The following is a 22384-nucleotide window of genomic DNA, read 5'->3' on the forward strand; positions in this document are numbered from 1 at the left end:
GGCTACCCCACATTCATCTCAGACCCACCCTGGTGGGATCCCCCTCAGCCACAGCTGCAGAAAGACCTTGCTTTTGCACAGCTGGCAGGTTTGGGAATTGCTCTGGCCTCTGCTCCATGGGTACAAACTGTATCTCCCACTGCCTCAGTGACCATCCATGGAACTCTGGAGGCATCACAAACATCTTCACCCAGCAGTGGGTGAAAGGTGCCCATCAGTCGGGTGCTGGGGGCTGTCCCAGCCTGGGTTACAACAACATGAACTGAAGGAAGGTCATGCCTTGAGCCTGAGCCCAGCTCTCCTTCTTTATAGGGAAGCTGGCAGGAAAGCCTGCCCAGGAGTCGGGTGGCCCTCAGATCTCTTGTTGACTGTCTAGCAGTTGTTTTCCTCCAGGCTGAGCTCTGGGTAAACAGCTGGGCTGGGAAATGTGAAACCCTGGCTGGGGACGTGCTGTCACCGCAGGCGCCAGCCCGGGACGTGCGGGGAGCACGAACCCACCAGAGCAGTGCAGGGGGGCAGAGGGGGATGGACAGGTGAGGTGAGCCCCTCTCCTGGGGTCATTTGTTTGGTTTGAGAGGTGTCCTATTTATGGCACAAAGTTTGTGCTGGAACAGGTTGCCCAGAGAAGCTGTGGCTGCCCCATCCGTGGAAGTGTCCAAGGCCAGGTTGGATGGGGCTTGGAGCAACCTGGGATAGTGGAAGGTGTCCCTGCCCATGGCAGGGGGGTGGAACTGGATAATCTTTTATGTCTCTTCCAACCCAAACCATTCTTTGATTCCCTAATGAGTGGTGTTGCTGGAAATGCTGAAGCAGACACAATAAAAGTGTTTTCCCCCCATGTCCACGGTTATTCAGTGAGGATGAGTCACAATCAATGGTCAAAATGTGCTTCCACCTGTGCCATGCCCTCCTGGCTCTGTCTCTCAGCTCAAGTAACAGCAGCTGTTTGGGAGAAAACTGAGGCCCTCCCAAGTGCTTTGAAGCAGAGCATCCTTGTGACCCCTGCCAGGCACCCAGACGCTGCTTTGCTACACCCTGTTAAACTCCAGGGCAGAAATCTAAACATCAAGCTCGGTTTTCTTTTTTTCTTTTTTTCCCAAGGAGCTGTTAACAGCTTGTCATTGCGGGTTGGAAAATATAAATGTATTTGAGAAAATATGTTGGCAGCAAGCTCCCCATATTGTTTCAGCTTGCCCCAAAATTCCAGAGAATTTTTCCATTAATATTTTTCATGTCTGATTGGAAAATATCAGGGAAAGAGGAAACAATTTCGGTAGTTGTTTTTAACAATTTAAGCCTTTTTTGTCTTTCCCAGCCAGGTCTCCATGGTGTAGAAAAAAGTAAATGAAATACACAAATGAAAATCACCTGGAAGAACTTAAATGCATTAAAATCATTGCTCTGTAAGTGGAAGAATTTTAGGAAAACCATGACAAGGAAATTTGGTTACTTAATTTCTGCATTCCAGCAATCTATGTGATCTGATTCCAGTGACTTGGGTCCAAAACTTGGTATGGAGAGGTTCCATGAGAGAGGTTTTGACTGTAAGGACCTCCAGCAAAAGATATGGAAACAAAACTGGACCTTACTATTCTAAATTTCAGCTTGTTGACCACACACTTTCCCTCTCACTCGTCTTTCACAGACCTCCTAAAAGCAGTGCCTGCAGGTCTTGAGTTTGAAAGCACATGGCAACACTGGAAAAGTGGGACACTTAGACCTCACCTCTGGATGCCTTGTGGTTTCCACCAGCTGAATGGAGAGGGGAGCCCTTGGGGAGGCTGATCCAGGGAGCAGCTCAACCTCAGGAGTGGTGCTGGTCCCAAAAGTGGTTCTTCTTGGCCAGAGCTGAGGTGTGTGGGCCACTGTTGGGCAACCAATTTCTGGATCACCCCAGCCCTGTGAGGAAGCAGGGATGAGCAGGTTTTCCATGGGGCAGACGTGCTCACAAAGGTGAGGTGTAGGTGGGAAGATCCTCAGCACGTACACAATTTCGAAATGCAGCTCTGCTTTTCCTCCCTGCATGAGACTCTGGATTGGACAAGGATTTGTGTTTTGGGTCACCTCATGCATTAAGATGTGCATGGAAATATTTTGCTCTGAGGTTCCCTCTGTGCTCAGAGGACACAAACTCCTCCAGGACACATCTTATTCTGGTTTGCAGTCAGTACCAACAGTAAGGCAGCTGAATTGCTCTCTGTGCAAGCGAGTGCCCATTTCTCTCCACAAGTGGTAGAAGTGGTCAAAGGTGACCAGTTCCTTGTAGACATCCCCAAATTACATAAATCCTTCCCAAACTCTACCCACAGCTTTGCTGTGGATGGAGACAGAACAGCAGGAGCTGAGAGCTTCAACGCCTCCTCCCTGCTCAGCATCCCTCAGGGGAACCTTTCCATCTCAGCCTCCCAGGCAATGCAGATCCCTCTGGGATGCTGCTTCAAAAGCCCCTGTATCAGGAGCCAAACTGATTATCAGCGGGGGTTGAGACCTGAGATAAAAAAATACCCTTTCTCCTAGGCTCTGATTAATCTGCTGCCCGCTGCTGCCTACAAGCACGTCCTCCTTGATCATCAGAAATACGAACCACCACGTGTTCTCCCCCAGAGCTTTGTGTTTTAGGTTTTTGGCATTACTTTGAAGAGATTCCCCAGCATCTCTGGGGTATCTGGCTTCACCACATCATTGCCTACAACTTTTTAGATGCTTCTCTGTCACCATGACGATGCTGAGGTTGTCACTGGCCCGGGCTTGTTACATAATGAGGTGAGTCAGCCCCAGAAAGGCCACAGCCTTTGCCATTGTTTGATTTAATAACCTGCAATGATGAGATAACGATCCAGGCTCTTAATGAAAGGTGGGTGGTAATGAGAAGTTAGGAAAGAGTTCAATAGCAAAGTCCATGGGATAATGACAGGCTGTGATTTCCGGAGGGTGATCATCCTCCACCGTAAATGGGCTGAACACGCTCATCATCCCTGGGGGGTTTCACATCCAGCACTGATCACCTGCAGGCAGGAGACCCGGAGAGCTGCATCCCAGGTACATCACCAGGCTGGGAATTAAGTTCTTCGTGAGCACAGTCAACTTCAGCCACTGGGCACCTCCATGAAAATAAATCTTATAACAATCTATGTGTACAGGAGGGCTGGAATTCTTTGTTCTTCCCATCAGATCTCCAAATTGCTGCATTGCTTTGCAGCACTGTGCCTGCTTGGGCTGGGACAGGGTGATTTTCTTCAGAGTAGCTGCTCTGGGGCTGTGTTTCTGACTTGTGACCAAGACAGTGCTGGTAACAGAGATGTCTCTCTTCTTCTGAGCAGGACTTACATAGAGTCGAGGCTTTTCATCTCCCCATCCCACCAGTGAAGAGGCTGGGGGTGGGCATAAGGAGTTGGGAGGGGCAGAGCAAGGAGAGCTAACCCAAATCTGACCAAAAATATTCCATAACATATTTTGTCATGTTTAGGAATGGGAGGACATTTGGGATGATGGTGTTTGCCTTCCCAAGCCACCACTACATGTGATGGAGCCCTGCTTTCCTGGGGATCACTGGACACCTGTGGGAAGTGGGGAATTAATTCCTTGTTTTGCTTTGCTTGTGCACGTGGCTTTTGCTTTACCCATTAAACTGTTTGTACCTCGACCCGTGAGTTTTCTCCCTTTTACCTTCCAGTTCTCTCCCCCATGCCACTGTGAGAGTGTGAGCGAGTGGGGCTGAGCTCCCAGCCAGGGTTAAAACATGAAAATCCTAAATTAGGTCTGGTTCAGGTGTGAGCAAATGGCTGCAATTCTGCTGATTTTCCCGGAGAAGGCACTGTGGTAACACATGCCAAGTTCTGCTGGCAGCAGCAGGACAGGGAATATCTGATCTGGCAGCAGGGACAGAGTAGCCCTGTAAACACACTTTTCCCTCAGACCAGCAGGATTTTTCTGCTGGATCAGTGCCTTGTCGCAGGTGGTTGTGGCCTCTTGATTAGGGATGAGGTAACCTAAAGTCAAGTTCAACATCCTGTGGATTTACACCCTAAAGCAATCTCAGGATTTTCAGTGGGGAATTTCACACTTTAAAATAACTGGGCAAATAGGGAAATGTTCCTTTCACATAACTAAAAATACCTGGGAGTAGAAGGCTCAACACAGTGTCAGCCTAATATGAATATTGTCTTTTCAGAAGCTCTGACAGTGCCAAAACCTGAATTACGGCTCTCTGACTGATCTGCACCCTTTGACCCTTGCTATTGGGTCTGGACTTCTGCAGGCAGGTTTTATTTCAAGGAGAACCAGTATTAAATTCCTGAGACTGGAATATCCCAAAGTCTCGTCATTTAGTTACCCTCTAATTAACTTTAGAAACCCATGTTTCATGGAATCACAGAATGGCCTGGGCTGGAAGTGACCTTTAAAATCATCCAGTTCCAACCCCCTGCCATGGGCAAGGACATCTTCCACAAAACATAGGTTGCTTCAAGCCCTGTCCAACCTTGGACACTTCCAGGGATGGGGCAGCTACAACTTCTTTGGGCCAGGGCCTCACCACCCTCACAGTGAAGAATCTCTTTATAATATCTACCCTAAATCTACCCTCTCTGCAACTAATGGAGTCAATTAGCTTTATGACTTAGCCCATTTATGGGGTGAGTTTGTATTGCACTAGTCTTGTAAAGTCAGGAACTTTCACAGGACATTGCTCAATCCTCCTGGACCCGTTTCTGAGCAGACCTGCCAGCTTTGAGAAATGTCCCTGCTTTAATGGATGTTTGCAGCTTCAGAATGTTATCTCCAAATTACAGTTTTTGAGAATTACAGAATATAATTATTTTTAAAAATTACAAATAAGCCTCCTTTCTTAAATATGAACCTTTGTCTGGGAGGCTCCTTTGGGGTCCTCAATCCTGGCTAATGGACACCCAATGTACACCTTCCCATTTTTGGTCTTAAGATGTACTGGGTCTTCCCGAGGACCATCCAAGAAATATTTGGAGGCATCCATCTCTCTGAGGACAGTAGAGGAAACCTTGAATTATTTTGCTTTTAATTTGATTAACTGAGATTGAATACAGGCTCTCATCCTTCCTTCTTCCCCATATTCATCAAAGCCAGTCATTGCATTTACAACTCTCCTATTTCCTTTCCTGCTACCCTTTAACTCAGCCAATTAAAACCAAAGACCTCTAGCTGGCACAGATCCGACCACTCAAAACAAATAAGGTTTGAACCCTTGTCCTCCTGCCTGAAGAGCTATAAATTAAAAGAATTTAAACAAACAAACAACTTTGCAAAGTGTTGGCTTCAGGAAGAGTTTACTGTCCTTGAAAGAATTCCTGCATGGCTTTGAGTGTGACAGTGACAGCACACGGGGAGCTCAGTGCAGAGGGCTGAGCAAAAGCAGCAGGTCCCCAAGCTGGAATCAGCTGAATTCTGCGTTTCTGCAACCCCTTCCTGGCTTTTCCTGTCCCTTGGCTGCCAGGAAAGCAAGGCCAGCCCTGGGTGCAGCGTTTGACTGGGGCTGATAATGCGGGGTGAGCAATGCCCTGTGCCCATGTGGGGATTTCCCCCTCTGGGGCTCAGCCCTGCTTTCTCGATGGCAGAAGCTGAACCCCGTTGAATTTCCCCCTTTTCTCTGCTTGTGGCTATTTTTAAGCAAAGCTGCACCCACAGGCAGGCGTGTGGCAGCCCAGGTCTTGCTGCTGCGGTGTCCCAGTGCCCTGCTGTTGTCAGCAATGATCGGAATTTCTTACAACCGGCCAAGAAAGGAGTTTCATGAGCACATCAGGTGCAATTAGAGGGTGCAACAGGCTGAAAAACTGCACGGCTCGTCTGCAGCCAGGAGAACGCGTGTCTGCACTGGCTGGTGAAAGGAGGGAGAGCTCTGGGGCACACGATGTTCCCTGCCCTGCCTGGGTCCTGCAGAGGCACCAGCAGCTCTCCCCTGATCTCAGGGTAGGGGTCTTTAAATCCCGTGCTGAGCAACATCCCTTAATCCCTGCAAATAATATCGTGAAGAGATGGTTTTGCTTGGTTTCTGCTCCCTTTTGCCCGGCAGTGGGGCCGATGGGGCAGCAGAAGGAAAAGCAAAGACTGCAAGAACAGAGGGTGAGAGGCGAGAAATGAGGAAGGAAAACACAACTTGCTTAGAGGAGAGGAAATAAAAAAAACTCTTTTCCATGACAGAAACACCCCGATCCATTACAGGGATAGATGCAGGAGCTCTTGGTATTCCCTCCCGGGCATCAGGAGCTGGGCGGGATGAAGGAGAGGGAGCGGTGATGTCCTGGTGATACAGGTACAGTTCACACTTCGCTCCTTGTTTGTTTATTCCTGTAACAGAAATACCTGCGAGGGGCGAGGGCGGCAATTGGAAACTGCAGGCACAAAGGACCGTGAACTCCAGCTGCCTCTCCAAATCCAAACATTTTTATCAGCCTGATAAAAATCAGACATTTATCACCTTCCCCGCCACGAGCGTGACCCTTAGCAGCTTTTTTTCAAGTCCTTCCAAAGAAAGCGCCATCAGCAGTGAAAACTACTCAGCATCCAGCTGGCAAGAGGAGGGATCAACCACTTTGTTTCCTTCCTGACATTTCTGAAAGCGTCTAATTCCCCGAAAAATATTGCAGACAATTTTCTTGACTTCTTTAGTATCCCACTAAAATGCAAAATGTAGCATTTTGTTTGTTTTGTTTTTGTTTTAGTTTTTTTTTTTTTTTTTTTTTTTTTTTTTTTTTTTTTTTTTTTTGCTTTTCCCCTGGTAACCATATAAATGTCCCTTGGTCAGCCCAGAGGAATAAATTTTTCTGTTGCAAGAAAATGTCATTAACACACAAATAAGAATCTGGGCAGCTGCCGCCTGACTTTTGCAACCACCCTCCCGGGGTAGGGAGCACTTTGGAACGGCTTTAAACCGGATGAGAGTAGATTTAGATGGGATATTAGGGAAAAATTCTTTTGTGTGGGTGTGCTGAGGCCCTGGCACAGGGTGCCCACAGAATCTGTGGCTGCCCCTGGATCCCTGGAAGTGTCCAAGGCCAGGTTGGAGAGGGCTTGGAGCACTCTGGGATAGTGGAAGGTGTCCCTGCCCATGGCAGGGTGGTGGGACTGGATGATCTTGAAAATCCCTTTGAACCCAAAACACTCTGTGATTCTGAACTTTGTGCCCACATTCCAGGCTGATAATCCAAGGCCATACTGGAAACCGCTGCAGATGATGCTGCCCTGACATGAATGGAGCCCATGTGTGGCTGCACCTACACAGTGATGCACTCACAGCTCCCAGCCACCCTCTCCAAATTCTAACTGTGCAAAGAATTCCTGGATGTGTGACTCGGATCCCACCAGGCATCTCCTCCCCTGCACCCCCGTGCCACGTCCAAAGGAGAGGATGCGTGTTGCACTGAATGCAGGCGAGAACGTGACTGGTCCTTCCCTTCCAAGTTTCCTTTAGAGGGAATCAAATAAATAAATAAATTAAATAAAAAGACATTAAAAGAGGAGAGTGAATCATGGCTTAGTCAGAGTTGGGGCTCGCCAGAGCAATCACTGCTGGTGCTGGCATTTTAATGCCAGGGGGAGGATGTCAGGGAAGGCTGGCTGGTGACCAGTAGGTTCTTCCAAAAGAGATGGAGAATGAAGTCTGGAGCTGTTATTTTGGGATGTATCCAGAGCCTAATACCACTGTTCAGGATGGGTTGCTAGGTGAGTTTGACGTTGGAGCAGCAGTGGAACAAAAGAGGGAATTGAGAGGTTTTAGTTTTGGTGTTTCAGAGAAGTTTGAAGACTAAACCCCATACCCATTCTCACAGAAATGTTTTCTTTTTTCCCCTTCTCTCCCAGACTCTCCCTTTTTGTACTTCCCTCTCCCATCTCTCTGGACCTGCTGCATTCATCCTTTGGATGCTCAAGGCCAGTTTTTTTTTCCCATCTACCACTTTGGTATTTCAAACCCTGGCATTACATTTATATCCCTGTCCCTTCTCATTTATTATGTATTTTCCAGCTCCTGGTTGTGGCATTGTCCTGGTTTAGGGACAGGTATGTATGGCACACCTCCAGCCTACACTGGCTGTTGATATTCCCTCCACCCCGTGTCACACAGTGTGGCTGTGGGTCAGCATCACTGGCTGTCCCATGTCACACTGTGCCTCTGTGGCTCCAGAGGAGCTGACACCTATTCCTGACAACATTCAGGCTGCATCAGTGACTTGATTTCCCGAAAAATCGCTGAGCTAAGCACCCCTTTGGGCTCTTTGCACAGCAGCTGCGAGCAACATCTTATTTACCAGTTCAGGTGCTATTTTTAGGGAGCTGGGATTTTGCATAGCACGGTTTGGGAGGGGGAAAAATAATCCTCTGAGTGCACCTAGTGCAGTCCTGCTCCCTGCCCTCTCCCGGGGGTGCAAGTGTCTTATAAATAGTAGTTCTTCTTCCAGCTGACCTCCCTCGGAGCAGCTGGGTGCTGGTGCCTTTGAAATCCAGGCCACTTATTTAGGAGTTGAAGCTTTCCGCTCCAGTTATTTAGGAGTTTCTAAGCCAAGAGTTACTAGGTTGATCTAATTTGAAGCGACTGTGATTTTAATTCAGGCAGGGTTTCGCTTTCGGGCTCCTTTTCATGTCGTGGGGGTGGTGATTTGTGAGGTGGAAAAGAGCCACAGAGAGGGGAGAGAGCTGCTGGAGGAAGGGGGATGATGCCCAAATTCCTTGTCCTGTAAAATCATGTGAATTTTTGTCCTCCTTCTGACTCATGCTCTAGCTGAGAACCGACTTTCTGTTGCCCTACATGTGAAAAGGATTTGGGGATTTTGTGTAGAGTGGTCCAGGGAGGGCTGTGCCTGACTCCCATCCTATCCTTGCCAACTGGAGCACTCACAGCTCTCTCCCATCTTTCTTCCCACATCCCAAATCTCTGGTTCTTTTCCAGCTCCCTCATAGTAGCTTTTTTTAAAATTTATTTTTATTTTTTTTCCTTTTTGCCTGTGAATATTTTTTCCCTGTGTAGGAGAGGGAAAGATTGTGCACTTTTTACTCCATCTTGGCTCCATGTAAGGAATTAGCCAGAAATATCTTCTTTCTAAATGCATTACAAAAATACAAGCCTTGGCTTCCAGAGGAGGAAAATGCCCTAAGTAAAAAAAAGTGATTGAACATTTTAGGTATCTGAGATGCTCCTTATCAGGATTTAAATTTCGAAGCAAAATTTGCTTTATTAAACACCATCAAAGCAGATGCTCCCACCTCTACAGCTCTTCCCACCCACGACACATTCCCACATTTCCCTGCTGTGGCAAATTCCCACCCAGAATCCTCCCAGTGAGACCCCTCCATGCCAGGTGGGATCATCCCCATCAGTGCTGGGGGACAAGGGAGTTTGAGCAGTTGTGTGTTTGGGATTTGGGCGTCATCACAGGAATTTTCAGGGTGGTCCCAACCCTTCCGTGCTGCAAACAGAGGCAGTGTGGGTGTGTCAGCATTGCTGGGGTGCTGCTTGTGCCTGATTTAGGGTGGAAACGTAACTTGCAGGAACCTGGCAAGTGGATCAAGAAGTTTAATAAACTAATAGTAGAATGATGACAATGATGATGATGATGATGATGATGATGATGATGATAGTAATATTTATTGTATATGAACATGACATAATTAAGAAAAATTAATAGTAAAATTATAAAATAATATAGATAATAAAGTAATTATATATACATTAAATAATAAATAATTAAACGAGATTATTAAATTCAAATAACATTAAATTTTTAAAATATCGATTAAAAGATAGCATTATGCGCCAGTTTGTGAGCAGAGGCTCCCCTCGGAGCATCCCCAGCGCTGCGGCCGCCCCCGAGCCGCTGCTGGCGGAGGGATGCGGGGGGGGCCCCGCCGCCTCCCGGCCCCGCCCGGGCGCGGAGCGGGGCGGAGCGGCCGCGGTGGCCGCGGGCAGAGGCGGAGCCGCCGCATCCCGGGCATCCCCTCCGGGGGAGGCGGCTCGGCACCGCATGTGCGACGTGAGCGACGTGCAGGAGCGCCCGGCCGGCATCCCCCGGCCCCCCGGGACCCCTCGGCATCCCCCGGTCCCCCGGGACCCCCCGGCCCGTACCCGCTGGCCGCGGAGTGAGGGGCGCAAGGGGCGCGCCGGCGGAGCCCCCCCCCCCATCCCACCGCTGTGTACTTAGGGTTCCTTTTTATTTTTTTCTTTTTTTGTCCCTATATTTTTATTTTTTTAAATTTTATTAATTTTATTTATCGCTAGTTTACTTGTTTTTGTAAATGCATTTTTTTTTATTTTGCTCAACTTTATTCCCATTTTTTTAGTTTATTTCCTTTTCCCCTTCTTATTTTCACCTCTATTCCCTATTTTATTTTCTTAATTATTTTTTAATTAATTTTATTTTTTCTCTTTACATCTTTCACTGCGTTTTTAATTTTTAAAATAGTTTTTGAAAAAGCGATTTATTTTCGAGTTTTAATTTTCCTTTTTTAATAAAAAAATCAACTTCCATCATTTTTACATCATTTCCCCTCGTTGGTTGAAAAGACGTGAGAAATTAAACAGGGCACTTATTTAACTATAAATATTTTAGTTTGGGGGTCCCCAAAGCCGCGGTATTGGGGGGGGGGGGGTGTCGGTGCCGCGTCCCCCCCGCGGAACAAAGCGCGTCCTTTGTCCGCGCTGCAGTGCGGGGGGCGGGCGCCAGGGGGCAGCAGGGGCCGGGCCGATATCCCCCCTTCATCATCATCATCATCATCATCCTCCTCCTCCCTCCCTCCTCCTCCTCCTCCTCCGCCGCCGCAGCTCCCGTCCCCGCCCCGCCCCGGAGGCGGTCCCGGCCTGTCGGGATAGAAAAGGCGGCCCGGCGGCTGCCGGCACATCGTGAGCGGAGCCGGCCACAGCAGCAGCCCGGACTGTAGCACCGCTCCTTCGCCGGCTGCCTCGCGTGGAGATTCTCTTGCCTTTCTTCTCCTATTGTAATTTTTTTCTTTTCCAATTTAAAAGGGGAGATTTTTTTTTATTTTTTTTTTAGTACTGTATTTTTTCACCCCGCTTTCCATCGCGGTTCGCGGCGGGGCTCGCCCTCGCTCCCTCCCAGCACGCAGCGGCTGCACTGGGGCCGTTCCTGCCCGGCTTTGTGCCCTGCAGACCCGGCCCTCCTTTTCCTCCTCCTCCCCCTCCTGCCGTAAAACCTTCACGAGGCTCGGAACAGCATCCGAAAGCGCCGCAGCCGCTCGCCGAAAACCACCGACTGCAACAAAACCCCTTTTTATTTATTTTTTTTTTTTATCATATATTTCCCCCACCTCCTTCCCCCTCCCCCCTTTTTTTATTTCTCCTCCTCCTCCCTCCCGCAAACGCATCAAGGTGGACGCGGAGCGCAAAAAGACCTTTGTTTTAAAAATGCCCATGGAGCTGACGCAAAGCCGCATCCAGAAGATTTGGCTTCCCAATGACAACCGCCCTGCGCTGCCCCGCCGCTGTGAGTACGGGCACGGCAGCATCCCGGCGGGATGGGGATTGGGATGGAGGTATGGGAAGGGTGGGGAGCTCTCTCCCCTTTCTGTGTGCACCGCGGCGGGGCTCTTTGCAGCATCCCTTCCGCATCCCTTCCCCTCGGCGTGCCCAGCATCCCCGCGGTCCCGCATCCCGGCGCTGCCATCCCGTGACTCGCTCGGAAGGTGCAGCCGTCACATGGCCCCGCATGGCAGAGCGCAGGCTGCGGGGAGGTGCCCGCACACGCCTGGCCCCATTTCCACTCTCCGCTCCCAGCCCTGCCATTAAAAGGTTGTTCACCTCGCACCCGGGGCTCCAGCTCAGCTGGGATTGTCAAGCGGCTCGACCGGGGATTTATTAATGACAGAATCATGAATGGTTTGGGTTGGAAGGGACCGTAAAGATAATCTCGTTCCACAACCCTCCTGCCATGTGACAGGACACCTTCCACTAGACCAGGCTGCTCCAAACCTAATTAGTCTAATTAGTGTGCTAATTTTTTTTTTTTTTTTTTTGGAGGTGGAGGGAGGATTCAGGCAGTGGATTTAGGGGGAAAAAAAGAAAAACCCAACCAAACACCAGCCGTGTGCACTTTACAACCCTGTGGGGATGAGATAGGAGGCAGGTGGAGGGGAAGGCAGAAATCAGTGCTGAAACTTCTGCAGTGGCTTCCCCTTGTCTCTGAAGGTCGGAATATAAAAATGTTTGGGTCATCCCGGTGTTACTATAAAACAAATCTTGAATCGTGATCCAATCCGAAATCTCGGGAAGCAGCTCCTTTAAGTCGCCCACCAGCTACGCTCACAACCTGCCAGTTGTGCGACTCCTAATTCTAAATGAGCGTCGCAGGAATGTGCGGAACCGGGATGGGGGGGTGGCACTCGCCTGGCGAGGGATGGAAGTGGCTTGGGTGAATCAGTCTTTCCGATGCTTGCCTTCATCAGGCGTTTGAAGTCGCTTCCGATGTTTATTTACCTTGGCTGAAAAGTTTTCCCTTCTAAATAATATTATTTTTAAAAAATATATATATCCTATGAACTCGCCAGATGCTGTTGCCCGTGGCTGTGGGTCAGGCACCCTGGAGCAGATGTTGGGATGCGCAGCCTGTGCCTGGCAAGGGCAGCTCTGCAGCGGGAGCTGCCGAGGAAATGGATTTCAGCAACAGGCTGCACATCTGGGCAGCCAAGGGGCTTTGCTTAGAGTGGGGTAAAACGTCTCCCGGCTTAATGCTTTGCACGTGTACCTCTGTGGCTGGATTTTTCTCAAGGACTGGCACCTCTGAAAGAAATCCCTTGTGCATGCAGTGGTTTTTTGCCACTTCAGTCACCTGGTTTCTCAGAGAGAGCTCCCTATTGGTAGCGGAAAAAACCGAACATATTTAACATATTAAGGCACCGAGGGGCTTATTAATAACATAATGTGGCTTCTAATTATTTTTTCTTGGGGTGGGAACAAGCCGCGCTGGACGCTGTGCAATGTGAGAAGAGGGTTTTTAGGCTTTTTTTAGCTTACTCTTTTTTTAACTCGAGGTACTTTAAGTGCGAGGTGTTATTAATTCCTCAGCAGCAACAAAGAGCGAGGGCTCTAAAGCTGTGTGGGAAGGGAGGAATAACGAGACCACATCCAGCGCGATGCCTGGAGGGAGCGGGCGCATCCCTGGGAGCATCCCCTGGAAGGACGCTCGCTCGCTCCCCGGCCGTGCAATAACGAGTCCGATTGTGTGATCTCTCGTCCAGGGGAGGCTGCAGTGATTCCTTCAGCTGGCCTTTTGACGGCGATCCATTAAATTGCTGTCACGCCGCACGTCTCTCACGTAGGGGCTGGGAAAGCGGAGCCGTCGAAGGCGCTGGCTGGGCAGAGGCGGGCGAGGGGAGGGGGATGCTTCGGGAGGAAAGGAAGGAGCTGCCGCTGCCTCTCTCCATCCCGTCGCTGCTTTTGCCCGTCTCTCCGGCTCGCTGGGAACACACACCTGGGATGTGTGCCTGCGATGGGGAGTGCATCCGTGAAGGTGTTGGAATTGCAGCGGGAAGAAGCTGGGAAAAGAGGGGAATAGGACTAATGGAACGTGCCGTCCGGGCTTGTGGGAGGTTTTGGGGAATACTTATGTGGAAACAGTAAAAATGCCTGAAATGGAGAGGTGGCTGTTTTATTCGAGTTTTTATAGAAGCAAATCTCCTTCCCTCTCGTGCTGGTTTTTTGTTTTGTTTTGTTTTTGGTTTTTTGGTTTTTTGTTTGGTTTTTTTTTTTGGTTCTTCTCTTTTCTCCTCTTCCTTTTTACCCACTGGTGAAGCTGACCTTGCAAATAGCAAAAGTGATGAGCTCCTTCTAAATATCCTCTGATTGAGCCTGAAAGTCATCCCTGCCCTTGACTTACCTGGCTAGATGTCGATAAGGAGTAATGAATATGTATTGAAATCCCTGATAGCTTCCCAGCAGTGCTGAAAAGAAATGATGAATGAGGCCTTTGTGAAAGACTGGGAGCAAAACACTGGCTTCTGTTTCATCCCTGATGCAAAGTTTCCCGGAGACTTTTGGTTTGGGCTCAAATTCCTGATGAAAAGTTGCTCCACGATGCCATGGTGTTTTGGGAGGTGCTTCCCAGGTGCTGTTCCATTGTCCAAGGGCAGCAAAAATTGGGGGGAGATTCCTGAATTAGGCGTGTCTAACCCTTGCAGCACCCTTGGGGAGGTGGCACCTGTGTGGCCACACACTGCCAGCCCTGGGGCTGTCACAGCTGTCTGGAGCAGCAGGGACATGAACACTACCCAGCATTGTCCCTTCACTCCTGGAGTGCTATTTAATGGTCCCAAATCCTCTTGGCTTTACTCTTTGACAGCCTTTGTCCACTGGCAGGTAGGGAAAGGAAGAGTTTCCTTATTCAGGTATAATTCCTTCCTCTTCCTTTGTCTAATAAGTGTGTGGGTTTTGTGTAAAACAGACTTGCACCCATAGCTTGGATGAGGATGTGAGATTGTTAGAGGGGGAAAAAGTATTTTTCTGGCTATGTTGCACAGTTCCCTTGTGCCCCAGCACAGAAGATTGGCACTTGCTGCCAAATCTTTGGGAGCTGCCCTGGGGTTTTGAAATGCTGCACTGAGGGGGAAGCAGGTTTCACAAAGGGAGTGAGTGTGAGGGCAGCTCCAAACTGGGCAATGTGAAATGTATGAAACAAAAAATGAGAAAATATATTTTAGGTAGTTTCTAATCTCTTGCCTGCTGAGTTTGCTCTGGTGAGAGACTTAGGAGGATGATGGGTGTCTCTCCTCTGCCATCTGGTTGCAAGTGCCATAACTCTTCCTCGTGGCCTTAATTTGGTTTCTCCAGCTGCTGGATTTATTCCTTTTCTTAGAAGGGGAAGGTGATCCCATGTACTTTGCATGTTCTGTGGGTACCCCTCGGTTTGCCCTTTCCAGAGCCACACTGACAAAAAACTACCCCAGCCCTGTCTCCATCCTCTGGTCCCACCTTCAGGCAGCTGTGGCAGGCAGAGCTCTCCACCCAGGCCATAATTAAGCTGGGTTTTATGGCTCTGCCACCAGCCACTCACTCCTTGCATTCCTTTCCTATGAGGTCTCTGGGCTCACAGGGTGAATGGAAGGGTGGGTGAGAAATCCCCTGCAGGGTCCCATCTGTCCTGCAAATGCTGCCTCTGGATTTCCTTTCCAGCTGTTTGACATGGGCCCTCTCCACCACAAAAAAAAAAAAAAAAAAAAAAAAAAAAAAATCCCAACAATCCAGCTTGGGTTTATGAGGAAAAAAGTGATAAATCACTTGGATATCTGCTTCTAAATGCTGGTAGTTCCAGTTAGTTGGTTGTGTGTCAGCTAAAAATCTAGTCAAGTAATTTGGGGGATGCTTTCTGTGGGTGAAGATCTTGGACCAGGCCTGGTTTTTCAGCACAGGCAGTGCTGCAGAGTCTTAAAGTCCTTGGCTATCCTTAATCTTTTCATGGAATTGGCCAAGCCATTGGGATGTGAAGTGTGCTTGACTTCATTTTTTTTTTTTTTAATTTTTGGTTGCAGATAAGGAAACCAAGGCTCAGGCTTTTCTGGGAGACTAGGCCAGCTCCTGGGCCCTTGACTACTTCGCACCTATCAGGATGTTCTTGCTGTGGCTTTCAGGTTTCCTCCAGCTGCTGAAGGACTTGGAAGGAGTCAGGATAAAAACAAGTGCTTTGTAGGGTTGATGCAGGAAGAGCTGGAGAATTAACAGCTCCTGTTCTTTCTCCTTGCAGCCTGTGGGCCTCAGCTTGCCAATTCCCCCACTGTGATTGTCATGGTTGGCCTCCCAGCCCGTGGCAAGACCTACATCTCCAAGAAGCTGACTCGCTACCTCAACTGGATTGGTGTCCCCACAAAAGGTAAGTCTTGCTCTGGCTTCCAGGGGAAAGCAGGAGGTCTGGTCCCCAAGAATTCCTCTAGATCAGTGGTTTGAGAGATGGGAGGTAGTGGGGGATGTTTCCAAGATCCCACAGGCCCAATATCTGTTTTCACATCCTGCTGCAGCTAAGGTTCTCCTTCACTATGAAGTCCAAGGGATGCCCTGAGCCTTTTGCTCTGAGGATGTAATTTCTTGGCCTGAGCTTGCTTTAACTGCAGAAGCCGCACAACTGAGTCATGTCCCTCATTCTGATGGTTTGTTTTGTTTTGTTTTTCCACCCAGTTTTCAACGTTGGGGAGTATCGCCGCGAGGCCGTGAAGCATTACAGCTCCTATGACTTCTTCCGTCCTGACAACGAGGAAGCCATGAAAGTCAGGAGGTGAGTGTGGGCACCCTGTCCCTGACCCCACATGGTGGTGAAGCTGTGGCTGGGAGCACAGTTACCCAGTTTGGGGGTGATGAACAGAGAAGTTGGGCTCTGAGTTTGCCCTGGATTTGAATTTCCCCTGCTTGCCCAAGGAGGGTTCTGAGAGCTCAAAACTGAATCTGTACAGGATTGGTAACTTCAGGGTGATCACCACAGCCAGAAGACATCAGGGCCACACGTCTGTCCCCTCTTTTGCAGGCAATGTGCCATGGCTGCCTTGAGGGATGTGAAGTTGTACCTGACGGAGGAGGCCGGGCAGATTGCGGTGAGCTCCCAGATGTGCTCTGGGGTTTGGCAGCTGTGCTGCCCCAGAGTTCCTCTGCAGTCCCTTTTCTGAGGAGGGGATCACTGGGAAACCAGGCCTTTGTGGTGCTAATTGAGATCTTTTGCTTTTAAAGGTTTTTGATGCCACCAATACCACAAGGGAGAGGAGAGGGATGATCCTAAACTTTGCCAAAGAGAACGGATTCAAGGTTGGTGCCATGGGGCTGATGCCTGCATTGTGAAGTCCACTGTGGTGTAGAGTTGGTGTATCTTCTTTTACCCATGTGTTATTCTCATGCTGCTCCTGTTAGAGGGATATTTCAGTGCTGGGTTTGATTAAAAATATTAAACCCTTCCTTCATTCCATGTTCTGAGCCATGGGGAAGGAAAGGATGGGAGTGGGGCAGAGGGAGAGCTCTCTGGTCAAGCAGGGAGGAGGTTGGGTTGAGCAAGGAGCTGGCTGGATGTTACAAACCTTGTTGGTGTCTTTCAGCTGGGCTTTGCTTTGCTTCACAGGTGTTTTTCATTGAATCTGTCTGCAATGATCCCAACGTAGTTGCCACCAACGTTATGGTAAGTGTGGAACTGGTGGAATTGTCCTGCTTCTACTTTCCTTCCATAGAGAGGTAGCAATGGCATCACCTTCACAAGCTCTGGTCTTCATGGTGGATTTGAACCCCCCTGGTATCTGCTGGAGGGACAGCACAGCAGTCTAGGAGGTTCCTGGAATGTGTTGATGACTTCCTTCTCCCTCCTTGTTTGCTCTATGTTGCACCTTATCACCAACAAGGAGGGGTTGGTGAGGAATGTGAAGCTCCAGGGCCGCCTGGGCTGCAGTGGCTATGAAGTGAGATGTCAGGAGAGCAGATTTTGGCCTGGAGTACTGTGGGATAAAAAGCCCAAGAGGGAAGAGGGGCCCAAGAAAACTGGTTAATGCTCAAAGATAATCTCCAAATTCAGCTGTGATGCATTCCCAGCAAAGGAGAAGCCATCAAAAATGCCAGGATGAACAAGGAGCTCCTGGACAAACTCAAACACAAAAAGGAAGTCTACAGAGAGAGGATGGAAACAAGGTCAGGCAGCCTGGGAGGAATACAGAGATTGTCTGAGCAGCAGGGATTGGGTTAGGAAAGACAAAGCCCTGACAGAACTGAAGGACTACAGGCTCAGTCTCACATCAGTGTTTGGGAAGATCATGGAGCAGACCATTCTGGAAACTGCTGAGACACATGGAAAATTAAAAGGTGATTGGTGAGAACCAACATGGCTTCACTGGAGAAAAATGGTGCTGCCAGCCAGCGGCTGGTGCTGAAGAGTGACTTTTTCTCCTGCTGGGAGCTGCTGTCCCAATGACCAGCTTCATGGGAGGTTGCACACAGCCTTTTCTACAACAAAATGATCAGTTTGCTCCTTTTTATTTTTTTCCACAAGCTGGATTTTTTTTTTTTTTTTTTTTTTAGGATTTTAATCCCTTTATTTGGAAACTAATGCTTGAAGGGCGAGAAAATGAGCTCCTAGCTGAGCGTGGGATTTTGCTCCACAGGGAACTGCAGATGAATGGTGCTCTTAGTAGTGCTAAGTGTGGATCAGTGTGGAAAATACACCCCAGGCCTGGGATGCTGCCACATGTGTCAATCCATTATGTTATCCTGTTGGTTTCAGGATGGCTTGTGAAGCTACCAATGTGTAATGCTGCTGTTCAAGCCCAAATCTTCAGGAAAAAGAGCCTGTTAGATTAGTTCAGGCAGGACTTAGTCCATGAGGTTTGTGGATATTCACATATTCTGTTTCTAATGTCTCTCAGCCCAACAGCTTGCAGCAAATAATGCACAGAAAGGGTTGAATGTTGCCGTCTTACTGTTGTCCTGCTGCTGAGCTGGGATAAGCATCTTGTCTAAGCTCATGCACTTCCCTTTCTCAGCTTGAATTTGAAGCTGATGGGGTTTTTTTAGCCATTAGGAAGCTGTTTTCCTGCTGTTGGGTGCTGAAGTGCTACCCCAACTCTTGGGAGAATGGGAGTGGGCTGATGAGTGTCTCTACTAATCATGCAATGGTTGATATCAAATTATGCTTGATTCTAAGTCTAGTTTGCTTCTTTTCTGCCCTGTGATGAGTGATGACTGTAAAGTAGTCATCACTTGGTTTCAGCTAATCACTGCATCTTGGCAGGTCTTTGAAATTCCAGATTAGCATTGTCTGGCCTGGAAAGCTTCCTAACCTCTCCTTGTGGCATGCTTTTTTTTCTGTTGCAGGAAGTCAAATTGTCCAGCCCAGATTACCGGGACTGTAATTCCACCGATGCCATGGAGGATTTCATGAAGAGGATCAATTGTTACCAAGCCAGCTACCAGCCCCTTGACCCTGATGACTATGACAGGTAAGAGACCTTGGCTTCTGAGCTGCCTTGAGCACCTGCCTTCTCCCAGGAGAGGAGCAGTGAAGGGTGGAGCTGTATTTCACTTTGTCTTCAAACACTTGACTGTGCTAGAATGGTTTATGGCCAGGCCTCACCTCAAATTCAGGCCTTTTATAGGAAAATGCTGGTTTCCCCAGGCCCTGTGCCAGAGAAATGGGCACTGTTGCCTTCCCAGGCTTTTCTGGGCTCAGATGAGCTGTTTTCAACCTTGTTCTGCTGGTCTAAATACAAAGGCTTTGGGAAAGCACTTGAGTTTGAGTGGTTGAGGTGCTTTTTTCATTGTCCCAGTTAAAGGAAGGGACTGTTTGGCTCAAACCACAGGATTGAGCAAGCCCTGTGGCTTCTGCCTGGTTGTTGTGTGTCTTGGAAGAGTTTTGCTGTCCTGCCTGACTCTGCAGGCACCTCCCAGCCTCTCCACTGCTCACAAACACGTCTGTGTGCCCTGCACAGATTATCCCAGTCCTGCTGATCCCTGTCCTGGGGAGGAGCATGTTCCCTGTTAGTCCTGTTTAATCCTCTTTACTGCTGCAAGAGGAGGGGTGGTGATTACACTGCTGCTATTCAGCCCTCCATGAACCCCCATTACCTGTTGGCTCCCTGCTGAAAATAGCCTGCAGGAAATCCTTTTGAGCCCGTGATTACACGGACAGAGATAACTCACAGGGCTGCTTTTGAGAATGACGTCTGTCTGTCCCCAGGGAACTTTCTCTCATCAAAGTCATCGATGTTGGCCGGCGGTTCCTGGTCAACAGGGTTCAGGATCACATCCAGAGCAGGATTGTTTATTACCTGATGAACATCCACGTCCAGCCCCGCACCATTTACCTCTGTCGGCACGGCGAGAGCGAGTTCAACCTCAAGGGGAGGATTGGAGGGGACTCTGGCCTCTCCAATAGGGGCAAGAAGGTGAGGAAGAAGGAAAATACTCCCCTGTGGCTTCCAGGAGTGATCTGGCTGTAGTAGATGCTGTGCCTTGGGTTAAGTGGATGTTTGATGACAGCTGGGCTGCTGAGGGTCCATCTGTAGCTCTTGGGCACCAATGAATGTGTGGCTGCCCTTCCTCTCAGAGCAGAAGGCTGATCTTTCTGCCCTACTGGGAGAAGGCCCATTGGGAAGCTATGGACCAGGAATCAACCTCTTTTTTCTTATGTCTCACAGTTTGCAGTGGCACTGAACAAATTTGTGGAAGAGCAAAACCTGAAGGACCTCAAAATTTGGACCAGCCAGCTAAAGAGGACAATCCAAACAGCAGAAGCTCTCCAGCTGCCCTATGAGCAGTGGAAGGCACTCAATGAAATTGATGCTGTGAGTGTCTGTGCAGCCAGAATAGCTGGATGGGGCTGGTTGTTGCTTAACAAGAGAAAGTGAGGTTTTCTCTGGCTGTGCTGATGCTGTTGGACTTGAGCATGTCCAGTAACCTCATGGTTGTCTTGCCCTGGCAGGGTGTGTGTGAAGAAATGACCTATGAAGAAATCAGGGAGCAACATCCAGAGGAATTTGCTCTGCGTGATCAGGATAAATATTACTACCGTTATCCTTCTGGGGAGGTAGGTCTGCAGGGACACCTTCAGAGACAGGACTTTTACTTTAAATATGGCCTTTTTTTCCTCATTCTGTCCTCTACTCTTGAGCAGAGAAGCAGTGAGAGCTCCAGGAAACTAGAGTTAAGAGATCAGGGCACATGTTTACCTCTACTTGAGCTCTTGTGAAATTTTGGCATATGAAGATCTCACTAAGAAATATGTCACTTAACAAACAGTCCCACTGACTTTATAGAAAATTAGTAGGGAAAGGTCTCTGGAGGTTTCTAGTTCAACCTCCATCATTATACCTGCTCACAGTTTTGTGCTGCCCCAATTTTCTTCATTTCTAAAAATGTTCGCCTTGTTCTCAGTATCATTCCCTAAGGGTTGATGGGAATATCTCTGTTCCTGGCAGTCTGCTTTTCAGGTGTGACACAATGAGGTGTGAATTGACATCAGTTCTGGTTGATACTTTAGGCTGTGAATTGAGCTAATTATCCCCAAATCTAAAGTCATGCCCATAGACAGTTCAGAAAAATCTGTTGTTGACATCCGACCCTGTATCTAAGAAGAATATGTGGGATACCAGACACAAACTCTGGGTGTCTGGGGCTCCTTCTGGCTGCCTGTCTTGGCTTTTGGAGGCCCTTCCAAGCCCTGGGGTTTCTCAGGTTGCTCCAGACTTCTCAGAACTTTGAAATCCTGTACGAAACCAAATATCAAGATGATGGAGAGGCTCTATCTTCAAAGCCCTTGTTGTTTACCTTAATTAATTCTCCAGGACTGAGCTGTGATTCTCTGAGATGTGAATGGCTCCTTCTCTGACAGAAGATGTTTCAGAGTAGCCTGAGGATGAGAATCTATTTGTTTTTAGCAGTTTGTTGGTTTACTCAGAGGCATGAAATCAGGAGGTGTACCAAGACAGGAACTGTTGTTTCTTTGGGGATGCTCGTTGCATTAATTCCATGCCTCATCTCCCTTCCCTTCCATCCCAGTCCTACCAAGACCTGGTGCAGCGCCTGGAGCCAGTCATCATGGAGCTGGAGAGGCAAGAAAACGTCCTTGTCATCTGCCACCAGGCTGTCATGCGCTGTCTCCTGGCGTACTTCCTGGACAAGAGTGCAGGTGAGCTCCCTGTCTCTGGGGAGAGGATTGGCCCTGCTGGAGGAGGGGTGATGGATACAGCTCTGGGGAGACTGTGTTCACATCCTGGAGCGTGCATCTCTTTGGTGTGGGATGAGGGTGTCTGATCCTGCCTTTGGAGAGGAGGTGGGATAACCCTCCTGCTTTGCTGTCTCTGCAGATGAAATGCCCTACCTGAAATGTCCCCTGCACACAGTGTTGAAGCTGACTCCGGTAGCCTATGGTGAGTGAGACCTGCCTAAAGATGCCAGGGGGTTGATTTGTACCTCCTCCTGAATCCAGGCTGGCTGGGAGAAAAGCAGGGATCCATGGTGGAGCACTTGGTAACATCCTGTGCCTGCTGGGCTTGCTGATCTGTCTCCTTGTGCTCCTTCCTGCAGGCTGCCGGGTGGAATCCATCTCACTGAACATTGAAGCAGTCAACACCCACAGAGATCGGCCAGAGGTGAGTGTTGCTTTTCCCTGGAGCTGTCCTTGGGTGTCCCCCTCGTGTCCCTTGTGGTCAGCTGGCAGTGGGAACTGCCAAATCATGCCTGGGGTGGGCATGGGTAGATTGCTCAGCTGGGTGCTTGGAAGTGCTGCTGGAAGACTGGGAGCATCAGATGTGTTCTTGCTCTGCAAAGCTGTGGCCTGTTGAGGGTTTTCCATGGGAAAAGGACTGTTGTTGCATGTTCCTGCTTCCCAGTGTGTTTGCCCAGGGAAAACTCCTCCCTGGTCTCTGACTTTCTCCTGCACGGTCATGCACTCGCCTGAGC

At 48.9% G+C, this 22384-nt stretch overlaps 1 protein-coding gene across 6 annotated transcripts in view; it reads left to right on the top strand.

Moving 5' to 3' along the window:
- Positions 1–22384, top strand: part of LOC131591608 (6-phosphofructo-2-kinase/fructose-2,6-bisphosphatase 3) — a 37584-nt gene that overhangs the window by 9300 nt on the left and 5900 nt on the right. For 4 of the 6 annotated variants that reach the window (XM_058862459.1, XM_058862461.1, XM_058862460.1 and 1 more), the window contains exons 1-14: positions 10831–10956; positions 11348–11462; positions 15711–15836; positions 16139–16235; positions 16482–16548; positions 16682–16756; positions 17064–17120; positions 18800–18924; positions 19662–19869; positions 20122–20268; positions 20406–20510; positions 21482–21611; positions 21790–21852; positions 22010–22074. In XM_058862459.1, the coding sequence (XP_058718442.1) occupies positions 11384–11462; positions 15711–15836; positions 16139–16235; positions 16482–16548; positions 16682–16756; positions 17064–17120; positions 18800–18924; positions 19662–19869; positions 20122–20268; positions 20406–20510; positions 21482–21611; positions 21790–21852; positions 22010–22074 (1344 nt within the window). In that variant the 5' untranslated portion in view covers positions 10831–10956; positions 11348–11383. Of the gene's footprint in view, positions 1–10830; positions 10957–10986; positions 11463–15710; positions 15837–16138; positions 16236–16481; positions 16549–16681; positions 16757–17063; positions 17121–18799; positions 18925–19661; positions 19870–20121; positions 20269–20405; positions 20511–21481; positions 21612–21789; positions 21853–22009; positions 22075–22384 lie in introns of those variants that run through there. The other 2 variants (XM_058862463.1, XM_058862462.1) reach the window with 2 other exon arrangements.

This window comes from Poecile atricapillus, chromosome W (genome assembly GCF_030490865.1).
Source record: "Poecile atricapillus isolate bPoeAtr1 chromosome W, bPoeAtr1.hap1, whole genome shotgun sequence".
NCBI lineage: Eukaryota > Metazoa > Chordata > Aves > Passeriformes > Paridae > Poecile > Poecile atricapillus.